Genomic DNA, 19,840 nt, shown 5'->3' with positions numbered 1-19,840 from the left:
ATAAGGAAGGAAACATATGTCGCTGGGGTTTCTTTTGCTGCTCCGAGTTTTTTATTTAATGTCATAAATCTCAGTTTTGTAGTAGGATGAAGATCATGATTTGCTGTGGGTGCTACTATACTACCCTGAAGAGGTTATGCTGTTAAACTGTGTGGTCAATAGCATGAGTGAACATACTTGTAACTCTCTCAAGGACTGGATAAATGCATCACTTGTACTGTAGTAAAGCATGTTTGTCAGGCCTTAGAGTCAAAGCAACCATGGAGCAATTTCCACGTCCCTTTAGCCTGATTGCGCTTCGTGATAATGATTTTGAACAATTTGTCATCCTCAGTCATGCCTTGGAACACAATTCAACATGCACGCTATGCCTTCAATGTATATAACAAACACGGGACTACTAAAGCCCCGTCTCACTCTCCCCCTCCCTCCACAGCATGCACTGGAAGGGTGAAGCAGCAAATTTGCTAGCTGGCTGACTGGGAGGACAGAGAGGCCTTTCTCACCAGTCAACGGCTGTCCTTAATGAGAATAGAAAGTGATTTACTAGCCTAATGCCTCGGCCCTCAGCCTGCCTGCCCGCCTCTGCTCCACGCAGCCAGTGTAGTCGGCACTCTCCATACAGAGAATGAAATTGAGACTAGGCAAGGAAAAGAGAGAGAGAGAGAGAGAGAGAGAAAAGAAGAAGGGGAAGAAAAAGAAAAAGATAGCAAGCCTGAGTCCAAAAACTGAGGTGATGAGACGCTCTCAAGGATTCTCTCCATAGCCTCACCACTGACCTCCAACTTGTAGTGCATCTTTGTATTTGCCTTATAACATGTTTTTCCTCTAAAGCCGAGCCAGTACAGTCACTCTGAACTGAGGTCCGGAAAACACACAGCGTCTTTTTTTTTTTTTTTGCAATTCTATTGCAAACAAAACTGTGTGCTATGCAGTCTCTGTACTTCTATCAGCACACACAGAAAACACTTGCTTGGCTCACATCGAAAGAAATAAGGGGGGCAAGCATAGGAATATCCATTGTTCACGTGACTATGACATAAGTGAGAATTAAGGGGAGAGGAAGGTAAACAACTCTCCTCCTCTTCCAAACATACTTGAGCTTGGTTTGAGGGCAGAGGCACTTTCTTGCTATCGGCTATGATTATCCATTATTATATCAGTGATGCTATTCCCAAAGGCAGAGTGTTGTGCTGTTATGATTCATTCAGATACCAAGGCATATGTGACTAAACACACAAACCTGCCACGGCCAAAACAGTGACAGTGATGCAAACTCTTAGCAGAGGGTTTTTATTCAGTCAAACTTACACCAGCAGCGACGCATGTGTGGTATGAATAAAATACCAATTTCATGTGTATTTGCAGGGCCAAATTGCATTGCTTGATTGGAGCACCCTACTTAGTGTGTGCATGAAATTTAAAGTCATAATCATATTAAACCACAAAATGGGAACGCCAGAGAGAGAGAGAGAGAGAGAGAGGAGAAGAGGAGGGTGAGAGAAATGTCACTTGCACATGAGTGGTGCTTAGTTTGTTTTGCACACTGAAGCAGCACCGCTTTAAGTCTAAACTAGTAAAGATGTACTGTTTCACCTGGACTGGTTGACTGCATGCTGGTTAGACAACATCAGAGTTACAATGGCGTGCAAACAAGGTGATGGAAAACAGGACAGGTGATTGAAAACATCAAGGAGGACGTGTACCAAGCGTGATTTGGGCATGTACTAGTGCACACGCTCCTCCGGTGTGCATGGTCCCTATGCGCACAAAATGTGCAGCTGGGTTGATTGGCTATCATCATGGAAGAGAAAGGGGGGAACACAGTTACCACAGCAGTTCTTACCGAGTGTGAAGTAGGGGAGAGCTGTGTTGTCAAGATCATCCATTACGGAAATTCGCCCAGGTAGGTCTGTTCTAACGAATAACAGGAGTCGGGATTCCCCCCCTCCTCCTAATCCTGCTCCTCCTCCAGTTCCTCCTCCAGTTCCTCCTCCACCAGCACCACCTGCTCCAGCAGCAGCAGCAGCAGCCTCACCACCACCACCTCCTCCTCCTCCTCCTCCACCGACCACGTTCCCCGAGGCTCCGCCGGTGAAGCTGAACTCGTTCTCCCGGAGTACGGGTAGGGTCGAGACGGTGACGGTTTTCACCTCACATGGCGTCTCCGCGTCGGTCTCTTTGTCCCGCTCCTCGTCGGGCGAAGTCGCCCCTCTGTTTCCCTGGACTGACAGGGTTCCCGTTAGTAAGAGCCCCGCGAGAAGGACGCGGAGGTGCAGCAGTGATATCCTCGCCATCCCGCTCCTTGTGTGTGGTTCCCTCGCTTTGAGAGGGGCTCATAAGCTGTCCGTTCACTTATAGTACAGTCGCTGCAAAGGAGTCGCGTCCGTCCAGGAGGCGGCAGCACAGGTGTAGTGAGAATGACATCTCCCCGGCTCAGCACACACTTCCATCTGCGTTCACACGCTGTGGGACAACAAATCACTTAAACATGATCAAGCACGTGTCCTTTTAAAGACATATGAGGTGGAGTCAGCATGTTAGTCATTACGTTTCCCCTTTTTTTTTTGTCGGCGTAATTAATGTGTGAGAGCGAAATGGGGATTGATTGTGTAAGCTAGTGGTAGACACATTCAGACAGAGCGAGAGAAACATTCAGCTGTTTTCAATAATTTAGATATTTATTTATTTTAATTAATGCAACGTTCCAAGCAAAACTTAATCGTCATAAACACTTAAGTAAATACACAAACAGCAGGCTATCTGTGTAAGTACAAATGCAGACATCTTTATAAAGTTCATTCTTGGACTTAATTAGGTCCACGTTGTTGCTCATCGTGCTATCATTAATATCAGATTATCAGTGGTGGAGGACAGCTACAACTGTGGAAAAAGACCACTCCAAATTGTTCTTGAATCAGCATCTCTACAGTAGCCTATGGCAGCCATTCGTTTCCAGTGTCTATTGAATTCTGACAGAAGCACACCTGAAGCACTGATTAGGTGATCACCTGAACCAAATCATATTTAATGAGGAAGAGTATTAAAAACCACTGTTGTGATTAGAAATTGGGGTTAGGTACTTCAAGGACCTGTGCAAATAAATGCTCAAATGACAATTTTGAATCTGAGATAAATGTTGTCAGTAGTTTATAGAATAAAACAAAAGTGTTCATTTTATTCAAACAAAGAGACACAGAGAAAGTGATCATTTTGAAGTGGTCTCTTAATTTTTTCCAGAGCTGTATAAGTAATGAAATGCCAAAGTGCTTTAAGTAGCTAAATGAGCTAATTATGAACCAAGGCTACTATTTCAACTATATTTTATAATTGCATTAGGCTGTACTTGTTGACGCATTATGTTGCAGCAGGTAAAGGTGGGAGTCATTTTTACTACTGTAGCACAGTAAAGTATGATATATGCATCTGGAGATGAAAACTAATGTGACATCTATGTAAAATGTGATATATTTCCATGTACAATACACACACAAGAGAAGTGCTTGAGTAAAGTGTAATATCTTGTTAGTTTCCACTGCTGCACTGGTGGAGTTTAACGATAATGGAACCGTAACTGCTCATATGGCCCCCTTTCTTTCTGAGCACTTCAAGGACTACTTTTCCATGTTGGCTTCAAAGGTGAAGCTTTAATTTCATTTGAGAACTTGGAAACAGCCACACTGGAAAAATATGAAATACATTTGTTTACCTCTTTTTTGTGTTTATTAAAACACATGAGTAAAGCACCATAATATGTTTTTAACACACATTACTTTCTTTGGAAATGAATATTTCCTAAAGCGGAAATAATGAGAAAGGTACGAATAACATCTGACATAAAAACACTGCAGGATTTCCCTCCTAAATGAGGCCCCAGGTCCTCAACATACAGGGAGTTAAAAGGCCCAGCAGCAGGGGATTAACAAAGACCTTTCATTTATCCATAGACCTACTGTTGACTCACTTACTGTTAAAACAGCTCGTTTGCTGCTTGGACTTAATGTGAAATTTAGCCCACTACTTCAACTCAGAGTGCAGTTTCACCTGAGAGATCCTTGTTCAAAACTAAAGTACATTCACCCCCACCCTGAAATATATATCACCATGGCTGACTGCACCACCAATGAAAGTGAGCAAATTTTCATAGGAAATGACAAGGTGTTCTGCAAAGAAATAAAATAGTACCAAAACAATTACAAAAGTATCCCAAATGGAAAAATACAAATACAAATTTAACGAGAACAATGAATATGTGAAGCTACTTTGCACAATTTATTCTTTGCTTATTGCTTAAAAAGTCAAAAGTATTTGACCACTAAATGGATGAGGATAATCTGCTTCCTTTTGCTCTGTAAAGCTCTCGAAACGTTAAACTTGTACAATGTCTCCCATTTCATACAACCTATAAGCGCATAGTATGCACTTGTTTCAAGAGTTATTCACAGCAGAAATGTGGCCTTTCTTGCCCCACTAATAGGAAGGGATACCGGTCATGCACCACAATTCATCATGTAGTGACTTAGGAGTAGAGGTGTCAATTAAAGTTTGACAGAGAATAGAAAATGTTCCACTGAATAAGCTGTCTCTCTACAGTGAACAACTTTCCATCATTTCCTTTGTGTATAGAACTGTTGGACAGGGGTGTCGATAAACACGCACAAAGAAAGAATATTTAATGAAAAATTGGCACATTATCTCTGAGAATACTTATTATTTGTCACGTATGTTGTAAACATACTGCTCACGCCAACATGCTTAGAATGAATATGGAAAAGGGACTCAGTGCCAGCTTCTTTCTCTGTCTCTCTCCATGGTGCTGAAATATTCAAACTTAACACACACACACACATTCTCTGTTCCCTTTTTTTCCACAGTGCTGAAACAGGGTCTGTCCAGTACCTGCACTTACAGTCCTGAGTGCTTATAAGTGCACATTCACAAGCTACCTGGTGGGTAGGCACACGTGTGTTACCTCTGAAAAAGACTGGGCAAGTATGCTTTTCCTCCATGCTATAAATCGTGTCCCTTTCATGTTTGCTGAGGGTACTGAGCAATCATTTACTTGAGTTGGTGTGGCCGCTGAGCAGACTGAATGTGCATACTCATAAGCCCCAGCCACAAGTGCAAAGCCTGAATTTATATAGTACTTTGCTTTATGGCTCTCATCAAGCTAATGTCTGCCCAAAAAGTTTTTGTGACAAGCCTTTTCATTGCAGATACAGTTGCTAAAAGAGTCGTACAAGTTGTCAAATCTAACAACATGGTCACCAAGTTCCCAGTCCTGGGATAGCTCCAAGTGGGCTCCGTTGGGTTGCTTTTAAAATGTCATGCATGATGATTTCTGCTGTGGGTGTTGGTAACTTGGCCAGTCAGTCCATGCGGCACATTCACTCTTAGGCTTGAGCCAGCAGCCAGTCCACTTATGTAACTCCCACTTGATGCAGACTTACCCTATAATAAGGGTGTGAAACAGTACTCAGAGCATTTGGATTTAAAGTGCATCCCATAATTCAACATGGTGTCCTGTGGCAAACTGGTGATGTGTTAGCAGTCGATAGAGTCTACCCATCGCCTGAATATGAGGCCTTCAGGGAACATCTTTGCCCGGGGCCACCCAGAGTCTAGCATTGCCACTGGCTTCATGTGAATTCATCCACTGGTCTGATGTTAATTCATCACAATCATTCATAATTAAATAATATTGTCAAGGCCACATTATTAAATTACTTGTAATGCTTTTTGAATGAGTAATGATGGATAAACTTCTATGACAAATAATGCAACAAAATAACTTTAAAAGCAACTTAACCTGAAGATTAAAAAAAAGAAATTAAGTATATTTTGGGGTCTTTTTTCACCTTAAATGGGAAGCGCAGTCAAGAGAGAGTCAGGAAATGGGGAGGCGGAGAGGGGGGAATGAGTGACATGCAGGAAAGGGTTGTTTGATGTGGGATTCGAATCGGGGCTGCCTGCAGTAAAGGACTGTAGCCTCAACACATGGTGCACATGAGCTAAACACCGCCCAATATTTTTTAATTTTGATGTTGACCCTTATGTTCTCTGTTCTGGGAGCAATTACACAGATATTCTAGTCATGAATAAACACTGTGAAAATAACATGAAACTGGGTTATAATTCACATTATTGCATTATTCCCTGAGCCACCGTCAGTGTTTTTCTCTTTCGCTCATTTCCGTTTATTGTCATGTTTTTATAGTTGTATTGTTGCTCTTATTTTTGTGAAAATAAAATGAAGGCATATAAAGAAGCGTTAGAGCTGGAACAACTTGAGCGATGGGGAGACCTCATTAGCTAAGTAAGTCCCAGTGCGTCTTTTAAACTCACAAAAAGAAAAGGAAAAAAAAGTACAATCACCGAAAATATGTCACAAGAATCAGCAATTAACTTGGAAATACTGTAGAGTTAGTGAACGCATTATGTTTGCCTCCATCTGTGGTTTCAAAGCATTCAAACTCGTCGTTAATAATCAGTCTTGGTTTCTCATCTCACACAGTGCTATATTCACCTTTGGTCATTTTATTTGAGAGTCGATGTTACACAAATCATCTTGTTTAATCTTGTCAGGGCAAATCTAGAATAACTGTGCAACAATGGACATTGCATCCTTATTATATTAGCAAAGCATGTCATAATGTGCATGCTACCAATAAAAACCCCTTTAGACAACAGAAGAGGCCACAGAGCATTTTTGCCCAGTGACAGCTGATCGAGCTTCTGAACCATCATAAGTCACTTTGCTTCTGATGACACTAAGAGGACAGGCGGTGTTTCTTCTGTTCCCATGCAATCCCATCTTTTCCTTGCATCTCTTCTGCCAGTTTTTAAGGATAGGATCTGAGACACACAGATGAGTGTTAGGGACCAAGCAGTGAGGATAAAAAGGCACAGAAAATGCTGTTGGTAAAAAAACAGGTTTTATTTACCCAAGTGTTACCGAACAAGAGTAGAGTAATTGGGCTTTTGCAAGAGGTCAACAAAACATACTGTAATGATACTCAACACAACCAAACAACATGTTAACAGAAATTACTCAACACAATGAGACATGTGGGGACATAAATAGTGGCCTGGCTGAACCAAATAGCACACAAAGGAGTAAATAACATGGACACACCACCAACTAACTATAGACTAAGGCAAGCTAACTACAGTAAACCCAAAATCACTCCATGATACATCAATTATTGGTTTAGCCCAATCAGTTGGTTTCCAGACTTTACCAAAAACCTATTGCTTAACAGGGAAAGGAAAACCACAGAACTCAACACAAAGAAACAAATAATTAATACAACAGATGTTAAATATATGCACCCCATATAAAACAATGCAAGGTTAATGCAAATAGAGCAGTCAAATAGTGTGGTATTATTTGTTTAAATGTGACTGACTTCAAATGATATTGGTTCACTGCGAATGAAAAGAGCCTGGGTTGATAACTAATTAGGTGTTTAAGAGGGATTGAAATTATATTACCCTGTGTGGGTTTTATCCTGTGTGGCTGTGACCATCACAAAGACGAAAGCAGGAAAGTAGGATAAACAAAGACACAATGAAGACAAATGAGATGAACCCCATGTGTATTGCTGTGCAGTTGCAAACCAAGGGTCTCTGCACGCTGCTGAAACATTAAAACCCAGTCTGGCTGTTCCTGTCTGTTTCTCTGTACTTAATTCAAAACACATTGCAGATTCAGGGCAAATTAAATGTTGTATTTTCATTTTTTCCCCCTCCATTTCTATTACCTAACCAAGGGCATTTCTTTGTGCAGCACACACTTATTATTTGTTTATGACCACTACAGACACAGTAGGCTACATTTGTGTATGCGTGTGGCCACCCTACATAATCTCCATCATAGTGTTCCTGTCAGAAAATGCATCAAATTCAATGATCAATTGATTCCTGTATAAAACCTGCAGCAACTTTATTATCTCCTTATATGACAGGCTGGAAAAAGTTGCATCGAGTTAACATATTCTAAAGAAAATGTTGAGGGAGATGAAGCAGAGTGACCAACTTTAATAGTACCTTATTTGCAGGTATATTTTCTCTAATCACACAGACTCTTCCTGATTCCCCCCTTAATTTAAGTGCCCAATTATGGCTCCAGATATTCCTAATACACTGGCCAGTCTTATGGAACCAATTGAAATCAGAGTAATCTTATCATTTTGTGTTTATAGTCCTTGGCTTCTAATAGGGAAAACTGAAAGTGATCCTATTTATCTTGCCAGTGGCACCTAATTTATGCATGGGGTTTGAAGTTAATAGGTATCCGTAAATCACTGTTTAAGTTCTGTGACTCCAGTGTTTAATCCATACTTTGAAGAGCCAGCATCAAAGTGAACTCGTCTAAGTCACTGCCACATCCTACGCCCCTACAGTAATTCACATTTTGGGCAGTGTCTACCTTTTTCTTCTGTGTTAATTTGACATTTTAGTCAGTCTGTCATAATGATTTCCTGATAGAATAGTTGGCTACAAAGATTAGCCTAAAGGGCAAATCTGACAAGCTTTGCTGTCCTCCTAGTGAAAGTGCTGACACCGTTGAGAGCTCGCGTGTAGGCCCACTGAGCGTACGCCATAGTTTTGCAGACATGACCTCTTTGCTGATAGATTTCATTGAACACTGTCTGTCTCTAATGGGCAAACAGTACCAAGACATCAGATAGGATTGATTGATGCCGGTGTGTTCAGTGAGGTGCTGGAGAGCTGCAAGTAGCACCTCAAACAAGGGGATGGAAAGGAAAACTGCATTGTTATTAGCTGATGGAGAGCTTTTAAACAGTCTGTGGTTGGTTATATGAGATTTATTGCTCAGGAAATTACTTCGACCTGAATGCTGTGGCAGCCACTGACTCTCTCAAAATTAAATTTGATCGACAACAAGCTAGCGTTCGCTGCACCTAGACAGAGATGGTTAAACAGATTTTTGTGGCGTAATGAGCGAAGGACCTGACCTTTTCCCCCCTCTGCTTCTTTCAGCTACACTGTAGAGCATTGTTTGATGTCAGCAAATGATTGAAAATATGGCCTTCTGCTCTTGCCTGCGGGAATATTACTGTTTACCAAGCCTTAGCCTAAAAGCTATGTCACGTAAAAGGTGAATTTGGATTGGTAAAGAAAATGAAAATATTTTTCATTTAATATTTGCTCCCTCATCCATTATTTAAAAATTATCATTCAGTCTGCTCCAAATTATTAAGTGGACCTTTGGAAAGGCCGGCTGCAGAAGATCAGTCTGTAAATGCACATAACTGAGTGAGTGTTAGAAATGGTCGAACATCCTATGCACCACCACAGTTCTATTAAAGCCCCTGTACGGAGCTTTTAACTGGATATGCAAAAGTCTCTGGTTTCTGCGGATGTGTCTCTGTTACCTACAACAGCAAATGAGCCCATCAGTGTGAAGATACGCTATTTCTAAGTAGTCTAATTCTATACCTCTGGCAGGCATGGTCGGGTCGGACCACTGACGAAACGATACGAATAGATACATTACGCTGCTAAAAAAAAAGAAGAAGAAGCAAGTCCCATCCTCTTTCCGACGTTTCCAAAACAAATCTACACGCGTCGGCCAGACAAACGTCTTCATGACAGTGGGAAATGCAGTCTTCATTCCGGCAAAACACCACCGCTTTCGTCCACAGGGGCCGCCAAAATCAACACTAAATGAAAAGTCTGTACAGGGGCTTTAAGTTGCTACAGGAACGGCATGAATGTCATGAGTGTGGGATATGCAGTGTTTATTCTAAGGTGGGTGTATCATGATATGATATGATGGGATATGATGAAATTATACCTGAACCCAACTTTTTCTTAGTTATTTGCCAGTGTAAATCAAACATACTGCTTCAGGAGATGACTTTTAATATATTTTTTCTTCCAAATTTTAGAGTGTATACTGCCATGCTAACAGCTAACAACTCTGTGAAGCTTAAAGCAGAAGTGAGTGATATATTTGTGTTAATATAAGTCTTAAATAGTTATATCTTCCGACAGCAATCACTTACATAGAGTGTTTGGACTGAAACACGGGTCTCTCAGTCCCTCTGCTCTGCTCTGAGCCGAAGAGAAAACATTTATCGTATCCTACAGTTTTTATCCAATGAGGAGAGAGAACGGCATGCAGGGCTGTGTGTGCAGCCAAGGAACGCCGTGAATGTGGTGACGTAGCGACGAGGACTGTTATGGTGCGTTCAAGGAAACTCGTATTTTTCCGACCGTGAAGTCGTACCAGTTCGATCTGGTACGAGTTCACCGGTCGGAAGTTACGAGTGGCCGTTATAGTGACTTTCACCGGTAAAACAGGTCGGAAAAACACGAGTGGGTTGCCTGGAACGCTACAAAGTCGTAAGTTGTGACTTGAAGCTGTAATTTACGATTTCAAAAGCCTGCCTGGAACGCAGCATTAGCGAAAACGACCGGACCACTCACTTCTGCTTTAAGCACAGTGATGTGTTGAGCTAAATGTTAGCAAGCTAACATTACTCATATAGCAGACATATTTATCCATATAAACCATTTTAGTTTAGCATGTAAGGCAAAATTATGTGGAAAATATGGAAATGCAATTTGTTTTTGATATTATAATCAGACTAATCATAAGTATAAGAACTACTCACGGAATCTCACTGTGTCAATCACGAAAGGAAAGGTCAAGGGACCAAACAAATAGGGCGCATCCTCCAGGAGCTATGAATAAACTATGATGTCATGGCAATTTCTGACATGTAGTTGAGATACTTAAGTCAGGACCAAGGAGGTGGGCTTAGCGATCAACATTTCCAGCTGTAGAGCCTTGCCAGTTTCAAGGCTATAGAAGAAGTTGTACATACAACTTGTTCCTGCAGTTTGTTTAGGAGCAGTCCCGAGAGCTGTGCTGTGCTGGCAATGTTTTCCTGTGCTATCTTTGTTAATTGATTAGTGGAAGTTATCTGGAGACTGCCCCAGTTCTGCAAGTGTAAACAAAGAGCTCCTCAATTAGAAACTGGGTTACACCTGGAGGACAAATACACGACCACACAAACTCACAAAACACACATAAGCACATGGCAAACATCATCTACCAAATTGGTTTAGTGGGTGCTGAGAAGTCATTCCAGCAAAATGTGTACGACAGGAGACTGATAAGTCCTTTTAGCTCTAAGTACTGAAACTTCAAATCTGTTCCTCCAAAATGTGTTAAATGATGTAACACATGTGGGGGTTGGACCTTGACAAATTTTATCATTCTTCAAAATGGCTTCCATCAGCGCTGCTACGTTCCATGAAAGATAAGTATGTTGGGATGTAATTATGAGTGTTTCAGCGTAATCTGCAGACTCCTTTTCCTGAGTGAACATCTCTGACATAGTTAGGTAGCCTAAGTTTTTTTTTTCTTTTTACACAGCAGCATCAGCATTTTGTTCACCAAAAAAGCATTGGGTTTTTGTTCTTGTCCTCCATAGAGGACGTGAGAATTTAATATTTATTTCATTGTAACACAGGAGGCAACATAGGAGAGTTGAAGTGAGGCAAGGGGGAGGAAAAAAAGAGACAGAACGAGCCGAGGACACACAAGCATTTAGCCCATGAGATAAGAAGAACTCTTTTAAGACAGGATTTTCACATAGAAATGGAAAGTTCAAAACTCTCAGGTTAGAGAAAATTAGATTCAGATTTAAGTGCGTGTTAAGAACGGTAACCTTCATGGCTTAGAATTTGAAATACAAATGCACTGAAAGTTTTAAAATAAAACTAAAGCTCCAGATGTTTGTGTTGCCATTTTTTTCCATTCTGTAAAACCCTGCTTCAAGGAAGATCCTACATACATAGATAATATTTTAATAATCTAAAAATAACCTATACAATAAAAAATAAAATATTTTAAGACTTAAAATTAAAGACAATTTAGTGTGACGTGGAGCTGCAGTCTTGTAGGAGCAGTTGTCTGAACCCTCTGTTAAAAATGTGCACATTATTTTGTGAAGACAGCAAGAGACCAGCCCCAGCTTGTATTTACTGGTATTTTATGTGTCCTGCAGAGGGACCATGGAGTTGATTCATGCCTCTTCTACATTGGAGCCATGGACTGTTGTCATTCAGGGCCATGTCCCACCTCATCGACAGCACTGTGGCTCTCTGACAGACTCCAAGTGTTAGAAAATCTACCTCTGGATGACCCCACCCCTGCTCATATCCTCCTCCATCATCCCTATTGAGAGCTGCCAGGTCAGCTGTCGCCCCCGTTTACCGTCCACACAGTGGCCCACTGACTCACCCATCCGTTAGTCCCGCTGGTGACGGACGGGCTAGGTTTAACAGTCAAGCAAGGTCAGGAGAGTGGCCTCGCTCTCATTACTCTGGCCTTGCTCCCTGCCATTACTTTTAGCTTTCCCTCCTCCGTTCCCTCCAATCCATCTGTCGCCAGCATTAAGAGCGGAGCAATATATTCCTCACCCCCGGGCATGTTTTATTACAACACTTAAGCTGTTGCACTTGGACTCTACTGCAGCAAGTTGTTCTGAGACTTTAAAGGGAATCCTAAATCTCTGTTTGGCCAAAACACAGTTTGGTTGCATAGGTGTTTGATTGACTCAATAATCACCATTGCAAGACGAAGACGAAGAAGAAGAAGAAGGAAAAAGGACAGTAGCCCAATGGAATTACAATGAAAACACATTCAGTCAAAACTAATATCACTGTTGCTATGGGTAATTTCTACATTGTTAATATCAACTACTCCTGAAGCCTCTGGAGTAGTAGTTTCATTTTCTCTTGTCATAACATGTCTGTCCATTGCTGTGGTAATATAATTTATTGTGCTTGTAAAACTGCAGCACTAACAATCAGACTTGACAAGCTGATATGTTGGATGCTAATTCATTCCAGTCAGTGAACTCAGATGAACTTCTGTACGTAGATACAGGAGTGAATTTTCACAATACTTTTTTCACTTACAACAAGGTGCTTAAACTGTATGTGTTAAGTAATCACTCTTAAAGGTGACACCAGTTGATGTGTTTTTTACTCTGAGAAACTCATGTTTTGTTTCCTAAACTGAAAACTGTTGCTGTGGTACAGGGGCTCCTCTGCTATAAAACAAAGAACAAAGAACAATGAACAATGAACAATTACAACAAAGAACAGAGATGATAAAAGATTGGTTCCAGCTTCCTCCAATGGATTTTAAAATTCTCATTATACAGCTGGTTTTCTGGATCAAAAGGAGACCAGAACACATTTTGAGCTTTTATATCAACATAATCTTAATTTAGAGCCCCATAACACAATTACACCATCAGACCCTTGCTCTCAACTAAAGGCCAAAGGTGATTTGTTATCGGTCTACTCCAACTCTCGAGGCAAGATTAAGATCACTGTTCAACACATCTTTCATTGTTATCTGTGAAGCATGTCTTTAAAAAAACATTAAAACATTAAACTGGAGTTAAGAAGCTTAGATTTGGTTTTATTACTATATCTTAATCCTAAACACACCATTAGATGGAGATGGATTTGCAATGAATGGGATTTTTTTCAGCAATTGAAGGAGGAAAAAAATGTTACAAAAGAAAAAGTACCAAATACACCATTTATAAACATTAAATGTCAAGAAAATGTTCCATTTCTGCAGGAGGCAAGTACATTTAAAGTTGCAGCATTAGAGATTATGCAAACAGAATATCAATTTTCTGTTCTGAAAATTGCTACTTCATTGAAACACGTCATCCTATCAAACTGGGTGGTTAACCTCTCTGATACAAATATTCAACAGAGACAGGGAAAGTGGAACCAGTTGGAATTATTATCCAGCTGCAGAGGAACGTCCCCCGGAGGACCAAACTTCACTGCAAACTGAGCGAGGCAATTAAATACATATCACATTGCTTACCTTCTGTGTCCAGATCAGCTTATGAAATTGCTACTCTTGACCTAATACAGAAAAAGAAGTAGTGGGAAGGATTTCAAATGAAGGAGAGGAGGGAAAGAACCTGAGCTACCGGCGTTGCAGCAGAGATTATTAGAGGGCTACTGTATCTCTTTCATCATGGCCATGGTGCACTGTGGTATCTACTCCAATGCCCCCGGCTCATCAGTAAGACCCCAGACCTAATTTGCAGCTGCTGACATGACCCTCCCACACACTGACTGCTGTAAAATCTGTGCCTTCAAACTAATTAGATGGACACAGAAACGCAATTAGAGCAACTGATAATTAATGCTGTAACTAAATATGTGCCTGGAAGTTTCAATTCTTTTTTTTTTTTTTTTCCTCTGGATCGTCTCAGTGGAACATGATCAGACAGAAAAAGTGGTTGTTGTGGAAGGTGTGAGCAGCGGAGAATAGAAGTAAGAGGAGGAGAGTATCCCCATTTCGGTTATTAGTTTTAACATTAAGCCTGTGTTTAGATGAGTTAGGCCAGCACTCATCTATTTGCAAGTACACTCGAAAGCATAATTACATTAATGTACTATGTTTTCTTTGTTTTTGGTTAGCACTATTGGCAGTTCAACTTGTACACAATTTAGACTTTATTCTCCATTACTCTCTATTGGACTTTAGAGTGATAAGTTATAGTGTGGCCTGAGGCTGCATGTTCATCGTCTTTTCATTGGCTTAGTTGACAGACCGAATAAACAAGGCAACATCTGCATTACAAATTTGTACTCACAGATACAGAGAGCAGTCAACGGAGAAAAAGTACTTAAGATGCAAAACATACAAGGCTGCTCCAAACCTGTTTAACAGTCAACAACCTACCGCCACTAGAATATTACATGTGATTAATGAACACTGGGAAATAATAATAACAATAATAAAAAAGATTTGTACAAATGAATGAAAATGACCACTAAATATAAATAGTAAAGCATTTCTCCAGTGTCCTCTGGTGCCCATAAGTGTTTGAATAATAACCATAATTCCTGAATTGTCTTGTCTATCATTCTTCAAACAGGAGCGGCCCTATGAGTTTATGCAAAATCTACACGGCCTTAACATTTTGCTGAGTTTGATTCAGCCACAATTTGCATAAAAACCCCAATATATCACATATGATAAAGATGTTGGTAGTAGTAGTAGTGTGCTTAAGCAGTGTATAATGTAGCAGGTTTTGAGCAAAACAGCAAAAAGGCTGTAACTACGTACATGGGAAAGACTATTTGCTTTTGATGTTACTTTTCTTTTTTGATCGGGCCCTTTATCGGCCCCCCTTATTTTCAAATATATTAAATATGGGATATTATATCGCCTAATTATATACAAATATAACTTAAGTACTGTATTATATACATATGTGTGTGTGTATGTGCACAAATATATATAACACATATTATACACATAAAAAAATAAATAGAGACAGCAATGCAAAAATAAATAGAACATACAGTATACTGTAGTTGATATTTGATGTTGGGCATAGCTGCCATTCCTTCTATATAGGAAATAAATGGTTGCTAGGTCACATAGAATTTTCTGGTAGACCCCCTAATGGTATATCTAATTTTCTCCAGGTAGTGACACAGAACATCTCTAACCCATTGGCCATATGTTGGTGGGGAAGCATCTTTCCATTTGAACAAAATAAGCCTCCTGGCCAACAGAGAGCAAAAGGCCGTCATATTTATATAGCACCCAGGGAGAGGAGCCTCCACTGGACTCACACCAAACAGTGAAGACAGTGGGGAGGATAGCTTTTTAAAGTTGTAGTAGCCTAAATTTAACGTTGAGCTTGTCTTGTTTACCACACATACAAAATCCTGATTTCACCTAAATACACATACTTCATCTTTCACATTGTCAGTGAGATCTCAAGCCGTGATCAGGTGGCTGTAAATAGCAGGAAATGAATTAATTGAGGAGCCGCAGGCATGTAAAAGGGAACAGTCAACAGCTTGAGAACACCTATTCAGGTGGATTATCTCCTCAGAGCAACACCGACTGAGTCATATGGATTATGTATTAAATCAAACACATACACGCTAGCTCTGTGTTTGCACCAAATATCATAGGTGCTTCTTTTATGAACTGAAATGAGTGGGACAACAGGCACAAAGCAAGGCAAACAATAACAACAGAGAATTGTAAATACAGTATAGTGCAAGCCAAATGTTCATGGCCTCACACTGTTTAATAGGAAAAGTTGTTGTGCTGCTAAGAAAGATTAGTCATAACTTTTGCCAATTTTTTATTCTGGGCACACCATGGCAGGGATTTGTGTTACTACTAGTCTTGGACACAAAATGACAACAGGTTCAGGGATAAAAGACACAGTGAGTGTTCATGTGGTTACTCCGTTGATGTTTGCAGGCTTTCACACTGTCTATACGCTGTTGCTTGTTTTAATATTGGTTAATGGAAAAAGGCAGTGGGAAAGAGCCCTGGCACTGGCAGTCAACATTTATTCTGAGCAGCATGCATTTGCAAATTCAATTTTACCTTCCATTTCATATTCCGTGCAAATGCCAAATGTCATCAACAAATTCTGTATTATAGTACATTGGAGCGGCGTCTTCAGCTTAACCCCTGCTAAGAAGCCATTTTATCACACTCAATTTAAAGGTACTTTAAAGGAAAAGGGGATGTTTATTCCATGAGTGAACACAAAAAGAAAAGCTAATTTTATATAGGATTATTATATTTTAGGATGTCTTCTGAACGTAGCTTTTTCTCTGATACAGAGAAATAACCAATCAGATTCTGAGAGCTGAAGGGAATGAAAAAAAAAATCATGAATAAAAACAAATGCATAATACTAAACAAAACCAAATGAGGAAAAAGAAATCTGATAATAAAACATTTTAACAAAGCTGAAGACAGAATCAGTAAAATAACTTATACAAAAACATGCAGCAAAGCCAAGCTGACAATGCTTTGCCGGACACAAAGCTGACAGAAGTGGATATTTTTCTCTCTGAAAGAATCAAATAATATTAAAAACCAAAATGATGTGCAGCAGATCCTGCAAATATCTCCTCCAGCAGCATCAGCAACAGTCACATGCAATGGCAGCAATCAACAGGACAGAAGTACCTGCCCTCTGTAATAATAGTGTACATAATAGTCATGAAATTACAAGACTTCATGAGGTGTGTTTCATTGTCATTCAGTGAACCAAGTAGTAAACACTCACATACCAAGCAGAGTTACTGGTGACTGTGTTGTTGCACTTCTTTGGTATCTGCTTAAAATGCGAGGGTATTAATTTGATTACAATATTATAACAAGTGGGTCGACAAGGTCAGTGATCATCTGTAACAACAAAAGGCGTGTAAGTACCTAGTGGATAAGTGTGGCTCCAGCAAACACATTACAGCTGCATCTGTGAGGGTTTCTCATGTGCAACCAACAGGGGGCAATGTTGCTCTGTGATTAAACCAATCCTCTCCCTGAGACTCCAATGCTGAACATCTTTAGGGCATATATGGTGGGAAGGTTGACAAAAGAAGAAAATATAGCAAAACAAATGAATAAAACCACCAGAGGAGATAAGTCTTGGCCAGAGCCAAATGACTTCAGGCAGCTTCATTTGAACCGCTAAATCGGATTTTATGCTGAAATTGTTCAATAATTAGGGAATACAGTGAGGCTATCGTAAATGTCAGACCAAATATATCAGCACAAGCTATCACACCCAGGTAAAGTACTACAAAATACCATGCGAGTCATTCCAGGCAGCCCTTTTTCCGGTGTTTCCCTTGACCTCACCATGTGGAGATTCCATCTACAGCAAATCTGTTTACTGCATGCATGGTAGCAACATGTTTCTTTTTACTATTTGTACATATGTGTATATAGATATTTTCTTTCACTAAAGATGATTTGTCAAAACACGTGAGACACATCACACTCACGTTTCCTGTTCTACATTCTTTCTCCACATAATACTCATACCATCTACTTAGATGATCTCACATTAATGATTACAGCAATGTAGAAGCTTTGCAAAAGCTGAAGGTGAAACATTCACACACAAGCTCTTCTAACTTTGCTGGTGCAACAATGACACCCCTTATCTTATGAAAGTTGAGACTCCATGAATAAAACATGTGGTCATGCTTTTTTTATAGCCTCTACAATGCCTCATACATGGCTGGAATAGCTAACAATCAAAGAGTCAAGAGATAGGTTCAGTGGGGAGTGACTCTCTTTTGAAGTTGTGTCTCCATGGCCAATTCTGAATTTCTTTGAAAAGAAATAAGGGAATATTGGACCATATCATATTTGTCCCCCCGTGGTATGTCTCTGTTTCTACTGTATTTATCTATTTACTTAATGGAAAGTGGACGCCTTCTCTATTCAGGAGAGAACGGGAAGTGCGGGGAGTTTGTGTGGGATGATTTGCACATCAATGCTCCCTCTCAGTGGCTACAGAACAATGTATTTTTTTTTTGTTTCTTTTAAAAAGCTGTGTGATAGCTGTGTGATTGAAATAACTTGTTATTCCTAAGTGCTGTGACTGATGCTGACATATGTAATTGATACAGAGTCTAGTTGTAGTCTGTGGAGTTTTGTGTGGTGTATCAAAAGACAGCGTGGGTCATTAAGGTGACATGGGTGCATCCTATGTATCACAGGATTTTTCGTTCAGCACAGCAATTGCTCACTCTCTCACAAACTAATCTTTTCTATATCAAAAGTCTAAGGTTTGATTGTACAATGGTCAGGGCTCTTGAGTAAGGGTCACAAAAGTCCATTGGTGACCCATATGATGCTGTTTCATGGTTTTCCTACACAATTCTCAACCGAAGTGTAATAGAATAGATCGTCTTTTTACTGGCTTGGGAAAAGCTCGACGGGTAACAGAAGTCTCCTAATAACCTCACAGACGAATTAACACAGGAGTCCAACAGAGTGAAATACAAGGTCTCATTTGGGAATGTAATTCTATGAGCAGAACCGGAGAGCAAAAGGTGTAGGAAAAGTAGTTTTCCATGGCAAAGGAAGTGAAAGATCGATATGGTACAGTTCAAATCAAGAGCTCTCTTGGTAGGAGATTGTGTCCAAAGAGTGTCGCCCCTGGAATACAAAGAAGGGTAAGTATGAAGTCCAGGTTGCAGAGTTTGTGTTCGTGGGGTCGAGGGCAGGTAGAGGCAACAGCAAGAGCTCAGATCATACAGAGACATTCACTGTGGGTCATGGCTAAGAGGGTTTTGTGGATGGAATTTTTAAAGTGCAATAAAGAGTTTGAGGACACAGAATGAACGTCTTTTTCATTCTCAATTATAGATAAATTAGGAAAGGAAAATGTGCTTGAAAAAAAATCAGCACTACATAATTTTATACCTTTACATCCAGTCCAGCGTCGCAGTGTGTAATTACATTTATATTAGACAATTTTGCAAAGCGTGATTTACATTCCATGCCATTCTGAGTGCCACTGCAGAAGAGTTAGCTTAGAGCTTTAAATGAGAAAACCCTTACCTGGCTGTCATAAACACGATCTACACAATCGTTTGTCCAGCAGATACAGTATCGTAGAAAGCAATCAGCCTGAATAAGAAGTAACAGTAACTTTCACTGCAATGATACAAGGAAAGCTGGTAGGTAGGGTAGAGCAAAATTGAGTAGCCTATCACAACAAAATAAGAATCATTGCAAGAAGGTACAACACACAAATCAGTGTGTACAAGAGATGATGCTGAACTCACTGCATATATAGGTAATGCAGTACAGGGTAAGGTAAAGCAATAATACATTGATCATTTTAGAACTGCATCTCATAGATTTTGGAGCAGTATAAAGCTCTTATCTAGCAGTCTAAACCGCCTTTGTGTTGAAATATTAACCACAAACTGATGATGTGGAATGTGCAGCCTGGCCAAAAAGCATCAA

At 40.1% G+C, this 19,840-nt stretch overlaps 1 protein-coding gene across 2 annotated transcripts in view; it reads right to left on the bottom strand.

The window, feature by feature from the left end:
* Positions 1-2,297, bottom strand: part of astn2 (astrotactin 2) — a gene marked incomplete at both ends in the record, with an annotated part of 239,834 nt that extends 237,537 nt beyond the window's left edge. Inside the window, 2 exons of one of the 2 annotated variants that reach the window (XM_083983274.1) lie at positions 1,847-1,954; positions 2,069-2,297. In XM_083983274.1, coding sequence (XP_083839400.1) covers positions 1,847-1,954; positions 2,069-2,297 — 337 coding nt within the window. Of the gene's footprint in view, positions 1-1,846 lie in introns of both variants that reach the window. The other variant, XM_083983273.1, reaches the window with a different exon arrangement.
* Between the last annotated feature and the right edge of the window lie 17,543 nt (positions 2,298-19,840).

The sequence above is a fragment of the Trachurus trachurus genome (genome assembly GCF_905171665.1).
Source record: "Trachurus trachurus genome assembly, chromosome: 12".
Classification (NCBI taxonomy): domain Eukaryota; kingdom Metazoa; phylum Chordata; class Actinopteri; order Carangiformes; family Carangidae; genus Trachurus; species Trachurus trachurus.
This window is presented reverse-complemented; position numbering and strand designations above follow the sequence as displayed.